Source organism: Meleagris gallopavo, chromosome Z, assembly GCF_905368555.1.
Source record: "Meleagris gallopavo chromosome Z, MGAL_WU_HG_1.1, whole genome shotgun sequence".
Lineage (NCBI taxonomy): Eukaryota > Metazoa > Chordata > Aves > Galliformes > Phasianidae > Meleagris > Meleagris gallopavo.
The window spans coordinates 31,253,823-31,272,731 of record NC_139435.1 but is presented as its reverse complement, the minus strand read 5'-3'; the positions used below and the strand labels follow the sequence as shown (position 1 = coordinate 31,272,731).

The 18,909-nt window shown below is 40.4% G+C and overlaps 1 protein-coding gene and 1 long non-coding RNA gene across 5 annotated transcripts in view; one reads left to right on the top strand and one right to left on the bottom strand.

The window, feature by feature from the left end:
* The window catches only part of LOC146542192 (uncharacterized), a 55,527-nt gene that overhangs the window by 8,109 nt on the left and 28,509 nt on the right, over positions 1-18,909 (top strand). For all 4 annotated transcript variants that reach the window (XR_014880415.1, XR_014880416.1, XR_014880413.1 and 1 more), the window contains exon 2: positions 11,691-11,914. This is a non-coding gene — a long non-coding RNA (uncharacterized LOC146542192). The remainder of the gene's footprint in view (positions 1-11,690; positions 11,915-18,909) is intronic.
* On the bottom strand, positions 7,753-9,688 carry LOC109363970 (uncharacterized). Its single transcript, XM_085213445.1, is given in 2 exon segments — positions 7,753-8,769; positions 9,545-9,688. Coding segments are annotated over 2 exon segments (1,161 nt in total).

The window sequence follows — 18,909 nt, the reverse complement described above, 5'->3', positions numbered from 1 at the left end:
ATCAATTTCTGTTAAATATAGAGGAAAAGATTTGTTTATGTTCACAAAAAACAAAGCATCTATAATTCAGTGCAAAAATGAAGCAGGTTTTTTTCATATGCAACATTTTTACTGTCATTCTCCTCATCATAAACATAGTTTAAGACGTAATCTATAGGGTAGTATAGTAAGATCAACAATATAACAAATGAAAAAGAAAAAAAAAGGCAAAAGACAAACTTCTTGTTAAAATCATGTTAAAGAAGTCTTGTTAAAGAAGTATGCCACTGAGCTTACTGCATTGGTACAGATGCACAACAGAAGCTGCTTCATAGTCTGTGAAGATAGGTGATGGCCTTCATGTTGTAGAATATGATAATCTAAATCAGGTGATGATGAAATGAACACATGGGTTTAAACTTTCTTCTTCAAATGACACCTCTTCAAAATAATCCCTATTTTTCTTATTTGCCTGCAGCAGGAAGGACACAATCTTTAACAACTACTTGAAAGAAAAAACAAAATACTGATATAGAGAAGAATTGCTGTTAATCAAGTGGGTCAGGCAGATGGCCTTTGAAGCAGACGAGAAACCATGGAGACTCATTAGCTACATTTTGCTTCATGCTATGTTGTTGGGAAAGGTGGCTGAAAATATTTAGTGTAAAGCTGTTGCCAGTAGTGTTTCATTTGTGAGTGAATGTCAACTGCATATATAACCATAAGTGAAGACAGGACCAGAACTGCCTCCAGCAGAGATATTTCTACCCTATAGTAGATTAAAAAAATACTGTGGCCGATCCCCTGGAGGATGTCTTTCATTGTTTTGGACCAAATAGGAACAGCTGATGGTGATTCTAAACATTGACTTCCTCATGTTCTTCAGATTTTGGTAAGGTCATATCTTTTATGTAGGAAAAATAAATGTCTGGAAGGAGATAAAGCAAGCAATCAGAACTGGCACTATTATGACTTACAGTATGAATGCAGAGAACTGAAAGGTGATATCTGAGACAGTATTGGTCTGCTCTTTCAGGATACTTCAAGATGTCTTTACAGATATTAACGTTTCAAAAATAAGTGAGGAACATTGGCTACAGGTTCACAGTCAACATTCCTAAATGTACTAGGATTGGTAGGAAAAAAACACAACCTGCCATGGACAAGTTTGTTACCCCCACCTAATCTGCTATGTATATTCATATTCCACTGATGGAAACAAGATATCCCGGTCTTAGCATCTGTTATCTAAAGGAGCTCACAGGCTTTGTTCTTGCTTGATCTCAGCTGCAATAATTACCTCTTTGATCCAGCTTTTTATTCCAAACTATGAGTAGTCCTGCAGCACATAGAATCCACTTAGCAGTACTTCTTTGTGTTACTTTTACCATGTTTTTTGATTAAGCAGTTTTTGAGATGCTACTCCATTTTAAGCCTTCCTCTCCTTAAGCTAAGATCATCACAAGCATTGTCCACTCCAAGTTTCACATTAGCTATTAACTACTGCTATTATAGAAAATTACCCATACAATGAAACCAACATCTTTCATCATCTCCATTAATTCATAAACAAACAAACAAACAAAAAATCAGAACAAAAAAGCCAATTTCCTTAAGTATTAAAAAGTAGTCTTTGATCTAGGCGAATTGTTGTACTGAGATTCTGAAGATACAAAATCCCCACTTTATGCCACTGATGCTGGCTGGCCTGAGATACATCATATAGTTTATTCACATTTATTCTTAAATAAGGATAGCATTTCCCTACCTCAAGTGTCTGTGGTGATAATAAAGCTGATTCATAATTACTATGCTCTTGAATATTGGGAATCAGTTCAGTGAAATGAAATAAATTGAAATGAAATGCATACTGCATATGTACATATAGCAGCTCAAACTTATTTCTAAATTTCTACTTTTATGAAGTTAAATTGCCATAATTCTGTGTCTATAGTCAGCATTATTGTCATATCCACTGATTTAGTATGGAGCCCTGGTTAAATTAGATCAGGACTCTGTGGTGCTTCCTAGTCTATGTCATTGTCTTCATTTTGAACACTTCCATCCATACACTGCATGCATTGGCACTGTAAACATAAATTAATGCCTCTAAAGTATCCTAAAAATGCTAAGTATTATTCAGCGTATATGTAGGGGCATGATGGATGTAACAGTGTAAAGTAAGATCACTGCAAAGATACAAACACACCTAGATGCAGTATGTGTAATCTGTAGAGTGTAATCTTACAGATGTTGACATCACTGAGAGATTAAACAAATTCTGAATATTATTAGTGACTAGGTAAGTTCCAACTAACCATTCACAACTACCTTCAAAGACCTACTGATTCCTCTGATCATTCAGGATATTATTGAAAACTGTACTCTCATTTCAAAACATACATGTGATTCAAAACTTTGATAATGCAACAGAATGGCTGTATTTCAGTAACACTGAGAACACCTGTCAGTTTCCAAGACACAAATATTTGAGAGTATAAGTTTATTTTGCAGAGGTACATGTCTTTCAGTCAAAATATATTGATAATCTCTAGATATGATTAATTTATATTGGGAGAAATGCTTTGATACAGAAAAAATTTAAAAAATCACAAATCTTCAAAAAACATTTGGTGGAGGATGTTGATGAGACATTCTACAAACATCTGGAAGTGGTCTCATCAATTCTCAGAGTTGGTTCTTATGAGGGACTTCAACCATCCTAATATTTGTTAGATAAGCAGCAACACAAGGTCCAGACAGTTCCTGCAATTCGTTGATGATAAATTTCTGATACAGGTGGTGGGGGAGCTGATCAGGAGAGGTGTGCTACTTGACCTTGTTTTTACTAACAAGGTAGGGCTGACTGGGGAAATGAAGGTTGGGGGCAGTTTGGGATGTGGCAATCATGAGATGGCGGAGTTCATTATCTTGTGTGGAAGAAGGAAAGTAGGAAGTAGGAATGCTACCCTGCGTTTCAGGAGAGCTGACTTTGACCTCCTTAAAGACCTACTTGGAAGTATCCCTTGGGCTAGAGAGTTAGAAAATAAAAGGCCCATGAGAGCTGGCTGGCTCTTCAACACCACTTCTTCTGAGCCCAAGATCAGTGCATCCCTAAGAGTAGGATATCAGGAAAAGGTGGCAGGAGACCTGCTTAGATGAGCAAGAAACTCATGGATAAACTAAAAGGAAAGATCCATGAAATGTGGGAAAAGGATGTGTCCATCTAGTAAGAACATAGTAATGTTGTCAGGGCCTGCAGGGATACAGTAAGGAAGTCTAACACCCTCTTGAAAATGAACCTTGCAAAGAATGTAAAGGATAGCAAGAAAGGTTTCTTGAAATATGTCAGCAGTAAAAGGAAGACTATGGAAAAGTGTGGGTCCCCTAATAAATGAGGTGGATGTGCTGGTAACAGGAGACACTGAGAAGGTAGAGATTCTGAATGCCTTTTTTGCTTCTGTCTTTCATGCTCAGACTAGCCCTCAGCAATCCCTAATCCTGGAAGTAATAGAGAGAGTGTGGGGAAAGGAAGGCTTGCCATTCACTGAGAAGAATCTGATCAGAGAATATCAAGCCAAAATCAGGGCACACAAGTCTGACCCCAATGGGATTTACTCACATGTGCTGAAATAAATGGCAGATGTGATAGCTGAACTGCTCTCGATCATCTTTGAAAGGTATTGGCAAATGGGATAGGTGTCTGAAGGCTGCCACTTCAGTCTTTGAAAAGGGAAAGTAGGAAGATCCAGGAAACTATAGACCAGTTAGCCTCACATTTGTCCCTGGAAAGGTGATGGAACAATTTGTTCTAGATACTGTACCCAGGAGTAGTCAGCATGGATTCACCAAAGAGAAATTGTTTTGTTTCTTTTGCATTAGCTTTTTATTTAATGGAAATTAATGGAACTAAATAATTTTTAATTCTTACTTATATTTTAGCTATAAACTTTTGCCAAATAATGTTGATTTTTAATTTGAAATGCGTGAGGTTCATTAGTGTTTTTCTGAGTATAAGGAAATGAGCAAAAGCAAGGGCCAAGAGAAGAGGAAACATATTCAGACCATGTCCAGCAATGGAGTTTGTCAGACAGATAATGAGGTTTCCTGTTTTCTTCTAATTGAAAATGGTCTAGAAAAAAAAAAAGAAAAAGAAAAAAGAAAAAATATTCTTCATTATTCTGAGTTCTATATGTTTAAGACCTTTAGACATTCTCATGTTAATAAGCAAATTTGTACATGGGGATGCTGAGAAAACAGAAAAAAAAAAGTACATTTGTACATTTTTAAATATTAACTGTATTTTTTTCCATATCACTGATCAAAGTGAGATGGTACTGCTTCTCTTACTTCACCTTCGATTACTACACTGTTGGAAGCAATCAGTCACTACCAGCTTGGCAGCTGCAGGATCCAAATGTGCAGCCTCTGGAATGAATCTGTCAATGGCAGCTGGCTATCGACTACTTTTTTCTGTTCTACAGAGCAAATTTGATGTGATTAGTGCTGTCTATTACACCAAGGCTATCCATTTTCACACCATTTTCTGGTAATGATGAGGAACTGAGTAACTATGGCATGCTTTTGATGCAGAAGAACAAACTGCATAGAGACTCTGTTTCTCTTGTCTGTGTTGTTTTATCTTCTTTAACCTGCGTGGATTTAGCTTTCATTTATCTACACAGACCAAGCAGAAAAAGTTTGAGATGCATGGTGATCCTACACCAGCAACACAGCAAATTCAGTTCTCTCCTCTGTTTTTTAAGTAGTACGGAATGCACCTGTCAACTTTCAGGAAAATGAATGTGGATGGCAACTAGGACTGAGAAAACGATTCTCATATACTCAATCTGAAGCCATTTGCTAATGGACTGTAAATAAAAGTTAATTAAAATAATTCTGAAAAAGAAACAGTTGACTCAATCATTCTAGAGAATATGGTTGAGGTTGAAATAGAGAAAGCTTTATAAAAACAGAGGCATAGATTATACAAAGTGTATGTAAATTAGGCAAAAATTGCATATTTGATATAGCAGCTTCTGGGGAAAAAGAAGAGCTTTTCAACTGATTCTTGTCCAGAACAATGCATAAGAAATAACATGGAGAGCAGAGCCTGAGAGAATGGACCACATTTCTTATTTGTGGCACTAGGCTCTGGTAATCTAACATTAGATAATCCAGAGCTGCCTGCACATGTTTATTTTGCAGTCTTTTGTTCAGACTTATTCCATTTCTTGGATTGTGATCAGCTCAACCACATGCAGAACAAGAATGAATTGGTCCTAATTCTCCTGGGATTTCTAATTAAAATAGAGCTTTAACTGAAATTTATTAGGGAAAGATACAATCTCACTAGTTATTTTCTGCTAATGGCAGAAGGTGCTGTGAGTTTCTGGACACTTTAATAACTGTTCTTATGACGTATGCAATTTAATTAGCAGGACAGCTGTCTTCATTTGTAATTGGAGTACATACTAGTAATCTCTGTCCCAAGTGCACCATCCAAAGAGAGGACTGAAAGGGGAAAAGCAACACAAAGATTTTGTTTCTAGATATATACTACTAGGTTTCATAGAATCATAGAATCATAGAATGGTTTGAGTGGGAAAGGATCTTTAAGATCATCTAGTTCCAACTCCCCTGCTGTATGCAGGGACACCTCCCATTACACCAGGCTGCCCAGTGCCCCATCCAGCCTGGTCTTGAATGCCTCCAGGGAGGGGGCATTCACAACCTCTTTAGGCAACCTCTTCCAGTCACCATCCTCACTGCAAAGAATTTCTTCCTAATATCTAGCTTAAATCTACCCTCTGGTTTAAAGCCATTTCCCTCTCATCCTGTCACTAAAAACAGCCTTATAAAAAGTCTCTCGGTCCACTGGAGCATTCTCTTCATTCTGAAAAGCTCCAGCTCTCTCAGCCTGTCCTAGCAGAGGTGCTCCAGCCCTCTGATCTTTGTGACCTTCCTCTGGACCCACTCCAACAGCTCGATGTCTTTCTTGTGCTGGGTCCCCAGAATAAGACGCTGTACTCCAGGTGTATTCTGATGGCCAAAGTATTTTCTCCATGCACTTTCTTAATTAGTCTAAAGGAAGAACATTCTCCTTTCCCTTCTGTATATGGTAAGAGTGTCTCACAGATATGAATGACCGTGACTCTGGACTTCCAAATGCATGAGGATATACATCCAGGGGAGAGCTAAAACATAAAACTGCCCCAATTCTTTCTTTGCTTTTTACTCCTGTTTAAAAAAAAAAAAGGGAATAAGGAATATTGGTTCAAGTCTTGAAGTACAAAGTCTGCATTTTTCCACAGCATGTAATACAGCTTATGAATAAAAGAAACAAGGAGACACAATTAACCTTGGATATACTGACATGAACAGACATGAAACACCCCTCTGATCTCATTGAGTTTATTGGGAAATTGTTTTTACAGTTTCTGGTAAGTTTAGCAGCCTTTGTCCCCAATTCTTGACTTCCTTTTACTATATTTACTCAATGCATTTTTTCTGGAGCTAAGTTCCCTATGTACTGGCTGCTTGTATGGTGCTCTGGTCGTACACCATTAAAGGAGCTATATCAGACACTCCTCTCAGCTTTGTATCATCAGCAAACTTGTTGAGGGTGAGCTCTGTCCTTTCATCCAAGTAGTTGATGAAGATGTTGAACAAGACAGATCCAGCATCAACCTCAGGGGAACACCACTTAATAAAAGACTCCAACTAGACTCTGTGCCACCAGTGATGACCCCCTGAGCTCTGCCAGTCAGCCAGTTCTCAATCCACCTCTGTCTGCACACCTATCCCACACTCTTAAGTTTCATGACAAGGATATTGTGGGAAACAGCATCAAATGCCTTGCTGAAGTTAAGGTAAACAACATCCTCTGCTCTTCCCCAGTCTAGTCAGATTTAATTAATTGCCAGATTTAATTACAAGTGAGCCTTAGCCTTCCTGGTTGCATCCCTGCAAACCTGACAATATTCCAATTTTCTTTCCTAATGACTGGACCCTTTCTCCACATTTCATGGTCTTCTCTTTGAGTTTGTACATGAGCCCTTGCTCATTATTACATTTTTTGCTCAACTTCTTACCCTTAGAGATGCACCAATTCTAAGCATGCAAAAGTGATTCTTAAATTTTGATCAGCGCTCATAGGTCACATTTTCTTCCAACTTTCTAACCCATGGGATACCATTAACTAGGTTCTTGAATGGGACAAAGTTGGCTTTCTTGGAGTCCAGGACTTCAGTCCTACTTATTGCCTTGCTTCTTCCACACAAAATCTTGAACTCCACTCTACTATCTTGAGATCACTGCATCCCAGACTTCCCCAGTCCTTTGCTGTTCGGAAGAAAAAGGTCCAGCAGCACATCTTTCCTTGCTGGGTTCTCTACCACCTGTGTCAGAAAGTTATATTCAACAAATTGCAGGAATTCCTTAGACTGAGTGTGTCTGGAATATGTCTAACAAATATCAGGTGGTGGCTATGAAAACTAATGCCTGTAATTGTGAGTCTAAATACAGCTATGTGTAGAAGGCCTCATCAGCTTTCTCATCCTAGCCTGGTGGCCTGTAATAAATACCCAGATTTGAGAGGAATGGCTTTAATATTTTTAATAGGAATAGGAAAAATCAGGAGGACATTTTCAATGGGGAGGCCTCTCCCTTCGCAGTGCAGGCAGCAGGAGTTTGTTTCCACCTGACATCTTACGTGGTGCCCATTCTCAGATGCCAAGAGTGGTAATGTGTGTGGAGTACTGCACACTGCAGTCATGCGGATGTTGGCTATGCCTGAGGTGTTGCCAGCAACCTCCCAGGCAAGCCCCACTGGTGGTGCAGTTTCTTTGCACGGATGTGGAGCTCCAGGGCCTCCTGCACCTCTTCTTTCAGGAACAGACCCTCCCGTGAACAGAAGTAGATGGGGACAGTGCTGGAGTGGTGTGGTGTGTTAGCTGTGGAAACTGCTATCCTGTGTGTGTGCATCTTGTGTGACTTCTGCACAATGGTAGGGAAGGCACTCAGTTTGGTCTCTTCAGACTTCCTCAGGATATTCAGAAGCTTCCAGAAGTCCAGTCCTTGTTCTAGCCTTGACACATGATGAGAATCCACTCCAGTGGGCAGATTGACGTCCTTATCAGCAGTGGAAACCACGGTAGGGAGTGATCCAGTCCAGTGGCAAGCATCTCTCATTGGCTGCACGGGTTCTGTCTCAATAAGCTGGTGGGCCTGGCTGAGAAGTCCAAGATTAAAGGTGATTGTGTCAGCTGGCCCCTGCATTGCCATCAATTTTTGATATATCACTGTGTGCTCGAGATGGAATTTCCTCAGTTTTCTCAGCTCTGACTGGCACAAGAGTTCAACAGAGGGTAGGTTAATTTGGGTGGCCAAATTCCTTCTGGTTGAGGAATGGGATGAGCTGGCTGTATTCGCATCCCTGCAAGAGGTGCTGGAGTTTGAAGACGAAGAGGAGTGCAGATGGTGGAATGCCCTCATTCTGGCCCATCTGGCATGGTGCCACAACAGCCTCTTCCAAATGGCCTGGCTGCAGTGCTCACAGTCACGTCTGTAACACAAGAACTGGCCCAGTGGCCTGCCATCCAAGGAGAGCAGACCAAGCTCACCTAGGTCTGTGTGCACCTCGCCAACTGCAAAAGATGGGGGATGTGAGGCTCCATGAACAAGAGCATTCCAGGCCTCCAGCCTTAAGTCCAGGTCTGGTGGCCAGCTGATAGTTAAAGACTGGGCCATGCTGCCTCTAGCATGCATGCAGCTAAGCCCTGCACAACACTGGGGCCCCAGTAGGCCAAGAAAACTTTACCTGATTCCTGTGTACTCATGCACCATGTCCTGTGCCAGCTCCTGACCTGCTAGAAGAAAGCAGCATTCATAGAATTACAGAATCAAAGAGTCATAGAATGGCTTATCTTGAAACAAACCTTGAAAATCATATATTTCCAACACTCTGCATTGCACAGGGATGTCACCCACCAGATCAGGCTACCACATATTCAGATGAAACAATACCAGATCCCTCAACTTTTCTCTGTAGTAGAGATGCTCCAGCCCTATGATCTTCTATGTGAGCTGCATTCCCCTACAATAACTTCATGTCTTTCTTGTGCTGAGGACCACAGGCCTGGAGGCATTACTCCAGATAGGACCTCCCAAGGGGAGAGCAGGTTGGGAATAATCACTTCCCTCACTCTGCTGACCATGATTCTTTCGATGTAGATCAGGATATGCTGGGCACTCTGGGCTGCAAGGGCACACTGCTAGCTCATGTGAAACTTTTTGTTCACCAGAACACCCAGGTCCCTCTATATAGGGCTTCTTTCGGTTACTTTTCTTAGTCTGTACACACACTGGGGATTGTCCTGACCCACATGCAGCACCTTGCACTCAGCTCTGCTGAACCTCATTATGACTCCAGTGACCCTGACCCCAGCTGAACCCACCAAGAGGCTCATGCCCCATTCAGTGGTGAATGTGAGTCCCTGCCTGCTCCCAAACCCTTATCCTGCAAGGCTCCCTGGGAATGGCTGACCTGGAGCCTTTCTCCTACCTGATGGCCTTTTTTGGAGAAGTTGAGCAAACAACACAGGGCAGCCCAGGCCATCAAGAATGTGAGGAGGCAAGGGCCAAAGCACTGCCAGTCATGCAGTGCTAATTTAATGGCATTCAGCATGCTGGGACCAGAGCCACTCATGTCCTTACATCATCCTCTGGAGATGCAAACCAGGCATCTGCTACTGTTACTAAGGGAACTGTGAAGTCACTGTCAGCTCCATGACATCCTCAGGCGCACCAGAGACCCCAGGAAGAAGGACACAGACCAAGGAACACAGAAGACCACCCAGCTAGGCCGGTGGTTGTGGCTTCTTCAGAGTGACCCTGGGCAAGATATTTGGGTAACCCAGGGCCTTCTAGCCAGAAAAAGCCATTCTGAGCTGTCAGGAGAGGACACTAAGATTAAGAAAACAGCATGCTTTAGTGTGCTGAAGGTTCCTAACAAGTAGTCAAAACACTTCTTTGAACTGAAGCTCCTTTCTTCCATGGTGTTTCTAATACTTTCAAGTTCCCTCAACAGAACTACTTTAGACATTTATAATCCTCTCTTCCTAAGAGCTGGGAGGTTCTGGTGAGTTTATGAAAGATTGTTTCACTAGATGATCTTTGACTGTCACGATGAGGTACTGAAATGCAGCACAGTGACTCACCCAGAATGAGTGCTTCTGGGGCCCAGCTCTGCCATGCTGCAGCCTTGAGTGGCCCTGTAACTGCTGCCGTATGTCAAGCATGGTGGACACAGAGATAAGCAGCAGGATGCCGGGGTCCAGTAGAAATTTACTTTCATTCACCATCCGAAGGTTAGCACAGACTCACTAGAAGATGTGGCATGAGGATGCTTGATTTATGGGGACACAGTGATTGGAGCATAGGCCTGTGTGTGGGGACAACCATACAAAGCCCTAAGGCCACAGACTTATGATCCTGAAAGCCTTTCCCAACCTATAATTCTGTGATTCCACGATATTTCACCAAGAACTGCAGTGAAATGAATAGAAGCAATGGTTTCCAATTGATAGAGGCTAGAGTTAGATTAGATAGTAGAAAAAAATCTATTACCACAAGAGTGGTGAGGAACAGCATGTTTAAGAAGGCTGTCCCATCTTCAAGAGCACTCAAATCTAGAATAGATGTGGCTTTGGGCAACCTACAAGATCTGCTCTGAAAGAACTGCAATGCCTCCTGTTTTATTATGTTAGTTCACAATGCCAGAGGCAGATGTTGGTGACAGTGTAGTAGAGGTTGAACCTTCCTGCCAATATTCTGTTACATTTTATTGCCATGAGACAGTTGGGAGCAGAGGAGCAGTCTGACAAAATGGAGTCTGACACTGAAGCACATGTGAAGCAAAGGTATATATGAATTCCTCCGTCAATGGATGCCATTTACTCCAGAATTGGAATTGACATCCATCAACACTTACGTAAATAGGTGACATTACTTTCAGAGCAACCTATTTAAAATAAGGCATGCTTGTTAATAGCAGAGACATTGAACTGCATGATCTTTAATGGTCCCTATCCAAAACATTTTATTCTTCTATAGTTCTATGATTTATTATACAAGTTCCACCACTGTCCCATGATGAGAGGAAGAGCAAAACTGATAAACCTATGGGCTTACTTCACCAGTAGCTTCTGTATTTTAAAGGACAAACTTTTACTACTCAGATTTTTAATGAATTTGTGACCTCCTTTCTACACACTTGTCTAGCTGAGTGTCAGCTGAATCTTCCCCTTCAAGATGTTCGCAAAAATGACTGTTGTCACATCATCTGACAATCCCATGATCCAGGGAGAGGACTTGATCAACCGTTATTCTTAACCTGTTACAATCACTTACCCTTCAGACACTGACAATATTCCGAAGCTGGTACCAATACCAGTCAGCTTGTCTCTCCTTATTGCTGAACATCGGCCTTACTTTTCCCAGTATTTGAATAGCAGACCACTCTGATGAGAAAGGATCAGTTCTTGGTGTAAAAGCCTCTGGACAAGGGTGTTTAAGTCTCTTCTCTGGCATGCAGAGCACCTTCTCCCTCACTTCTCTTGAACCCCTGGTGCCTACAGAGCTGTTTCTCACCTTTGAGTTCCCCACTCCTCACTCTTGCAAGCATTTTTCCTTTTCTTATGTTTTCACAGAAGGGCCACCAGCTACAGCGATGGGCTCAGCTGTCATCTGTACAGGTGGTGTGGTGAAGCTGTTTGGGACTGGCAGGAATTGCCTAGGATCATCTGGATTGTTTGGCACAAGAGCTGACCCAGCCCAATCAAAACTCTTAATGTACGTGTGAGATATTCTAAGTGTAGGACACATGAAATACACGTTGCTCAAGGCAGTCTGGGTTTTTCCTGCCTCAGCAAAGGTAAGTCCATCAGTGAGAATGTTTTTCCTTAGGGACATGGGGGCATATGGTGAGTAATATGGCAGGAGAGAGCAGCCCAGTGTGTACTTCAAGTTGATTTGATGTTGAGTAAGGATAGCCGATAACTTGAATTGTTTGATGGTAATTTAATGACATCATTTTTATGATTGCTATATGCCTTATCAACAGTATTACAGTAAGTATCACCTAGACTTAAGAAAAATCACGGAATCACAGAACTGTGGGGGTTGGAAGAGATCTCTAGAAATCATCTAGTCCAACCCCCTCCCAGAGCAAGCTCCTCAGACCAGGTTGTGCTCTAGGCATCCAGGTGGATCTTGAATATCTCCAGAGAAGGAGACTCAACCACCCCCCTGGGCAGCATGTTCCAGTGCTCCATCACTCTTACTGTGAAGAAGTACTTACTTACATTTTTGCAGAAATTCCTATGCTCCATAATGAATGAATTCTGGTGGAAACAGAGAATAGAATTACAGTTTGATGCCTTCATCAGCTTACTCTCACTAGCTCACAGATAGCTTTTCTTTCTTTGCAGAGTTCTATGAGATTAATTTTCCATGTCTTTATTATTCTTTTTTGCCTGCAAAACTTCTATATCTGGAACTAAAGAGAGCACTTAGTTTGATTCTTGCACCCTGAGTAGGGTTACAAGCTAAATATGTGTTGGGAGAGGCCCGTTACTAATAAGAGAATGGTTCACCTGGGGCTGCCAGAAACAGATCAGGTAGAATTCAGTGAGAGAAACATAGTGACAATTTTAGAGAAAATCTGGTGATGGGACTTCTGAAATGCACAGTTTGGTCTGAATGTGGCTGAGAAATACCAAAAAGATTAGGTCAGACCTGTAAGTTTCAGCTCTTCTAAAAGAATCCAATAAGCGATCAGTGCTATCAGTGCTATCCTGTACTTTTTTTTTTTTTTCTCTCTACCTAATAAAGTTGTTATGCGTGATGAGGACACAGAAACTTCCTGAAAGAGTACTGGTATTTCTGATAATTTAACTTTAATTCAAGAAAATGTATATTTTTAAACGCATATGGTTGTAATCATCTAGCAAAATGGTTTCGATCTAGCAACAACTGGCAGAGAAAGGAGGAAAAAACTGAGAACAGTGCAGGCTCCAAGAACGTTCCCAAACATTCCCAAAGGACGTTTTCGACAATAGGAAGAGTAACATGAGAGAATGAAAGACTCACACTTGAGTCACAGCTTTTTTGAGCTCTGTTATCAGTTGTTTTAGGATCTAGATTCTTTTTAAGAGTAGTTTTATTTACAAGCATGAAGCTGACTGACAGCTTTAAATGAAAGATAGGTATGTCAGATTCTTGGCAAACATAGCTACAGCTTGGGTAGGTCAAGAAGGGAGGGGAGGAACGCAGTCCTAAAAAGACCTCAGTACTGCAAAAATTCCAGTTGCAACCCATTTCCCTAGGTATTTTTATTATGTCTCTATAGTTTCTTTCTTGAATCATGGAATCACAGAATTGCAGGTGTTGGAAGGGACCTCTGGAGATCATCTAGTCCAACCCCACTCCAAAAACAGGTTTCCTGCAGAAGGTTGTACAAGTAGGCCTTGAATATATCCATAGTAATTTTTAAAAGCTATGCATATGCAGTATTGTATAAACTGGCCAGGTTGGTCAGTGTGTTTTGCTCAGAAGAGTTTGTATGCTCTATTGTCTCTGTCACAGAATGTGATAATTCTCATTCTGAATGTCTTTTTCTTTATTTTTTAATAACAGAGTAGCTTTATTTCCTTCTTCCACCTCCCCCCTTTTTTTCCTTTTTTTATGTGTGTGTGTGTGTGTATGTATGATTATGTTGCTGTTAACTCACTTTTACAAATAAAAGTAGTTGAACAAAAATGACACAGTATGCTTACCCAAGTATTTGTGGACTGCACTGTCTGACATTATTTACAACTTTGTTCATTATAAGACTCTGGTTCTGTATCACTGTAATATACAAACAGGGACAGAGCAGTAGGTGTTGGATAGTTACTCTACTGTTTTTCCAAACACAGTTTAGCTTGAGACATAGGCTTACACAGACAGCAAACACCAAAAACAGAGATACAGAAAGAACTCAATCACAGCACAGATAAGCTTGAAATAATAATATAATAAAATGACCAAGCAACATTTTGCAGACATCTAGCACAGTGTAGTTTACACTGGCATGAACTTTGGTCAAATTATATTTGGCACTGCACAGCAGACAAAACTCAACAACAATGGCTGAACTGTAGTCTCTGTGCTCTACACATTTGTATAGTGCTCTACTTCAGACAAAGAATTTAAAACAGAGGCAATATGGAAAAAATAAATGAATGCGTTTAAATTTACTTGTAGGTCACCCTGAAAGTAGTGTTTCCTATATAATCCTAAGGAAACTACAGCAGATACAGAGAACATGACAATATTTGGTAAATTCTCAGCTACAGAACACTATTCATCAACATACTAATCATCATTAGCTATGCATTTTTGCCAGTGATGAACAAGAGCCTGCATGTGGTGCTCATAAAAATCTTAACCAGCAGAGGTAACCCACTCTTTCTGTCACCATTTCTGAAACACCCAACTCACCACCTCACTGTGCTTGCATCTGCTGTTTGGTCTCCATAAACATTCACTGGTTTGAAATTTATTCAAATCACAGAACTGTGGGCATTGGAAGAGACCTCTAGAAATCATCTAGTCCAACCCCCCTGCCAAAGCAAGCTCCCTGAACCAGATTGTGCTGTAGGTGTCCAGGTGGATCTTGAATATCTCCAGAGAAGGAGACTCAACAACCCCTTGTTGAAATTTATTCCACATGGAGGAATTCAATTCCACACCTTTGCTTTATACACACTTCTGTGTTAGACACCATTTTGTCAATGTGCATCTCCGCTGCTGTCTGTCACACAGCTACTAAATGTAATGGAATATTGATGGGAAGGCTTAACCTCTACTGCTATATCAACATCCACCTCTGAGATGGGCAAAAATAACAAAATAGGAGGCATTACTTTTGCATCAGCCCTCATATATTCTTTTGTCATACATGGATCTTCTGTCATACATGTGCATGTAGGCTATCAATACTGCTGTGTTCATGGTTAAGACCTTCACAGTAGAAGTACGATGTAATCAGACTCAATTTTTCTCAAACTTATCACCTGAAGTAACTACTTCAGTAAAAGAAGATCTACCTGTAGGTCTCAAATAATTCTCTCTAGACAATCTTTTTGAATACTTTGATCAAAAGACTGCAGAAAAGAGAAATAATGTAAGTTTATGGCAAGGTCAATTCAGCTTCCTCCTAAGTATTATGTGCATGAGTGTTTTTAGATTAAGTAGTAGTTTAACAGGAAAGACTTAAATGTCCCAAGAGATGTCTTTGGATCACTTCTGTCCACATTACAACTGTAGAAATCATGTACTTCTACTAGACTCTAGAAATCTGTGTTGGGTCAATTCGAGATGCATGCTCTTTATCTCATAGTGTATTTCATAATTTCAAGCTGAGCAGGAACAAATGAGCATTTCATCAAGATTTGAATGAATTAAAAAATGAAGGTGAATGCAAACGGGGTTTGAAAACCATCTTCATCTAGCAACCTTTGTTCACTCCCCTGACTCCTTGTTATCTAACCTTTTTAAAAAAGTAATTTTACCTATCTGTTTACTCTCAATGTTTTGGATGAAAGATACAGTCAAACCTTGGCTTCCAAATTAATAAAATATGGCCTGGTTGTTTAAGATACGGTTCTGTGACCAAATTTGTGAACAAATAAAAAGCAACTTCGTGCATAACTTACCAGATGGAAATGGTAAAAGCCCTGGGGCCTTTTTCACTTTTCGTCCTGTGCTTTTGCAGATGGCAGGCTTGCCATTCCTTCCTTTCAAGTGCTTTCCTAAGGGATGCAGAGAAGTCAGTATCCTATACTCCAGCCCAGAAATGAGTGGTTCCCATAGGATTTCCTGATAGCACAAGTAATCTTTCCTTTTACTCCTACATATCTAGATGCATTTGCAAATATACCTAGAAGCGAAGAAACTTCAGTTACTACACCTCCCAGCTGTAAAAATACAGTTTTGAAGAGACGAATTACCACGTGTCCTTGCACGATATTTAAAACACGTAAAAACAGAGTTGGTGAGCTCTTCTCACGCGTCAGAGAGAGCTCTGCCAAGTGACTTTGCAGTCAGTGCTGCTGTCCTCTGATTTGGCGCGGACTCAGAGCAGAGAAAGTTGTGAGTAAAGGGCATGGGTTATCCCAAGATAAACTGAGGATTCAACCAAATCAACCCAAATAATTTCAGTCACAGCCTTACATCACAAGAATTCAACAGGGTTCCATTCCTGTGTGCCACTGTCACAGGTGCTTACAGCAATCGCAGCAGCAGCTTGAGTATGTGGTCCCCCAAAACTCTTCCCATGGACACCCATGGGGAATACATCTCTGATCATTTCCCCTGGAGTCAGAGGACAGCCAGGGCTGGGGGGGGTTGTTGGCAGAAATCAACAGCAGGCAGATGCTGCTCCCACCCAGCTGCTGCCTGCCTCCTCATCCCATCCCTTGGCACAAGAAAAGGCTTCCAATACAATTGACAACAAGAATCCCACAAATCCACTGGGAGGAGATCCAAACAAAAAACAGATTTCCTGTGCTTAAAACTGCCTAAGCAGGAGGTACAGAGGAGTCTGTGAAAACAGTTCGTAATGAGGAGTATGCTGAAATCAAATCCAAGTGGATTATTCTGCTTCAACCATGAGGAAGTGGATATTTGTGGGGTTTTTTTCTTTTTCTTTTTCTTTTTCTTTTTCTTCTTTTCTTCTTTTCTTTTTCTTTTTCTTTTTTCTTTTCTTTTTCTTTTTCTTTTTCTTTTCTTTTTCTTTTTCTTTTTCTTTTCTTTTTCTTTTTTTTTTTCTTTTTTTTCTTTTTTCTTTTTCTTTTTCTTTTTCTTTTTTTTCTTTTTCTTTTTCTTTATCTTATTTGCTCAGGTAGCTGATAACAGGCCAAAACCAGGAGAGAATAGAAATCTTTTTTTTTATAGATCACTAGAATTTACATTATGAGCATTAGTATTGTTAAAAACCTAAAGTTTTCACTCATACCTTACCATCACTGCCATCCATTTCTAAGTAGTTTTAATCCATGTAAAGCAATACTTAAATCAGTATGATATTTACAGTACATCACAGACTCACAGAATGGCCAGGGTTGGATGGGACTATCAAGTCCAACTCCCCTGCTAAAGTAGATAATCTGCAATATTTCATACAGGTAGGTGTCCAGGTGAATCTTCAATATCTCCATAGAAGGAAACGCCTCAACCTCCCTGGACAACCTGTTCCAGTACTCCGTCACCATCACTGAAGTTCATCACAAAGAAATTCTTCTGCATTTCAGTACAGAACTTCCTACGTTCTGCATGCTAAGTGTTTTGTCATTAATATCTAGACTTTACTCAGTATATTAACAACACTACTGTAAGAGTTCCACTTAAGAGTTTCCTCCTCTCCCATCAGTGAAAAACAAACACACTTTAAATTAAACTAGTAACTTTTCTTACTTTCCTTTAGCACAAATGTTCTATACAAAAAAATAAAGTAATAAATGAATAACCATGTAAACCCGATTTCTTTATTTTGTGAACTACTCAAGTACAAAACTCAGACAGCATTTTGATCCTTATATTTTACAACATCTACTATGTGTTTTTTCTTCCCAAAAGACAACTCATTCCAAAAGAAAATGTCTAACAACCCTCCTTCTTTCTCCTTTTTTTTTTTTAATTATGTAAGAACTTCTTATTATTCAATTTTTATTGCTACTTTGTGTAAAAACTCATTAAAATATTATGAGGCTCTAGGCATAATTGCTTGGTAGCACTAGCCAACAAATAATAACTTCAACAAGGTGCATGTGTATTTATTTATTAATATGGGCCATGATATCCAAGCAATTATGGTATGGCACCCCAATATTCTGTTACAGCTGTGTGACAGATGGCAGCAGAGAAGTGCTCTGACAAAATGGCATCTGACATAGAAGTGTGTGTGAAGCAAAGGTGTGGAATTGAATTCCTCCATGTGGAATAAATTGCATCCAGTGGCATTCACTGTGTTCCAGACTGCTCACAAGTTTTCTTTCATTTCTCTGGACACTCTCCATGGCCACAATGTCTTTCTTGTAGTGAAGGGACAAAAACTGAGTACAGTACTCGAGTTGTGACCTCACCAGCACCAATTAAGAGAGGCAATCAGTTCCTTACCCCTACTGGTTACAGTGTTTCTTATACCAGCCAGGATGCTGTTGGCCTTCTTGGCTGCCTGGGCACACTGCAGGCATACATACAGCTCTGACTAGTCTCTCCAGATCCTTTCTCTACATGCAGCTTTCCTTCTACAGACACCATACAACACGAGGCATCAGAAATGAACTCTTATCTGGGTACAGTATAAAACAACATGTTTGTCCTATTATGGAAATCATGTTTTCACATGGCTTTATGATAGAACATCATCATATCCTTTTAGTTGGTATTATTCTCCTTCATAAATTCTGGGAAGTCTAAAAGTGAAAACTACCTCTATCTTATGTATATTAGGTCATCCACATTTAACCAGGGAAGTTGGAGGGCAAACATGGCTTGGCTGTGACAGCTTTTAGCTGAAAATTTTCACAACACTTAGTGTGAAGTGCAAATACATCTTGTAAGATATGTATCATGGTCTTTTTGATTGTGACAGACTTGCCAAGCAGGACCAATGTTTGCATTTGGATAAACAATTGCAAAGCATTTTAGCATTTCAGGAAAGAGAAAATCCTGCTTTCTCTGGAGTAATACTTTCAAGAATTTTCTCTGCTTCAAAGAGAGAAGGTGGCCAAGAGGGCCAACAGCATCCTGGCCTGCATTAGAAGTAATGTGGCCAGCAGGAGCAGGGAGGTGATCATCCCCCTCTACTCAGCACTGGTGAGG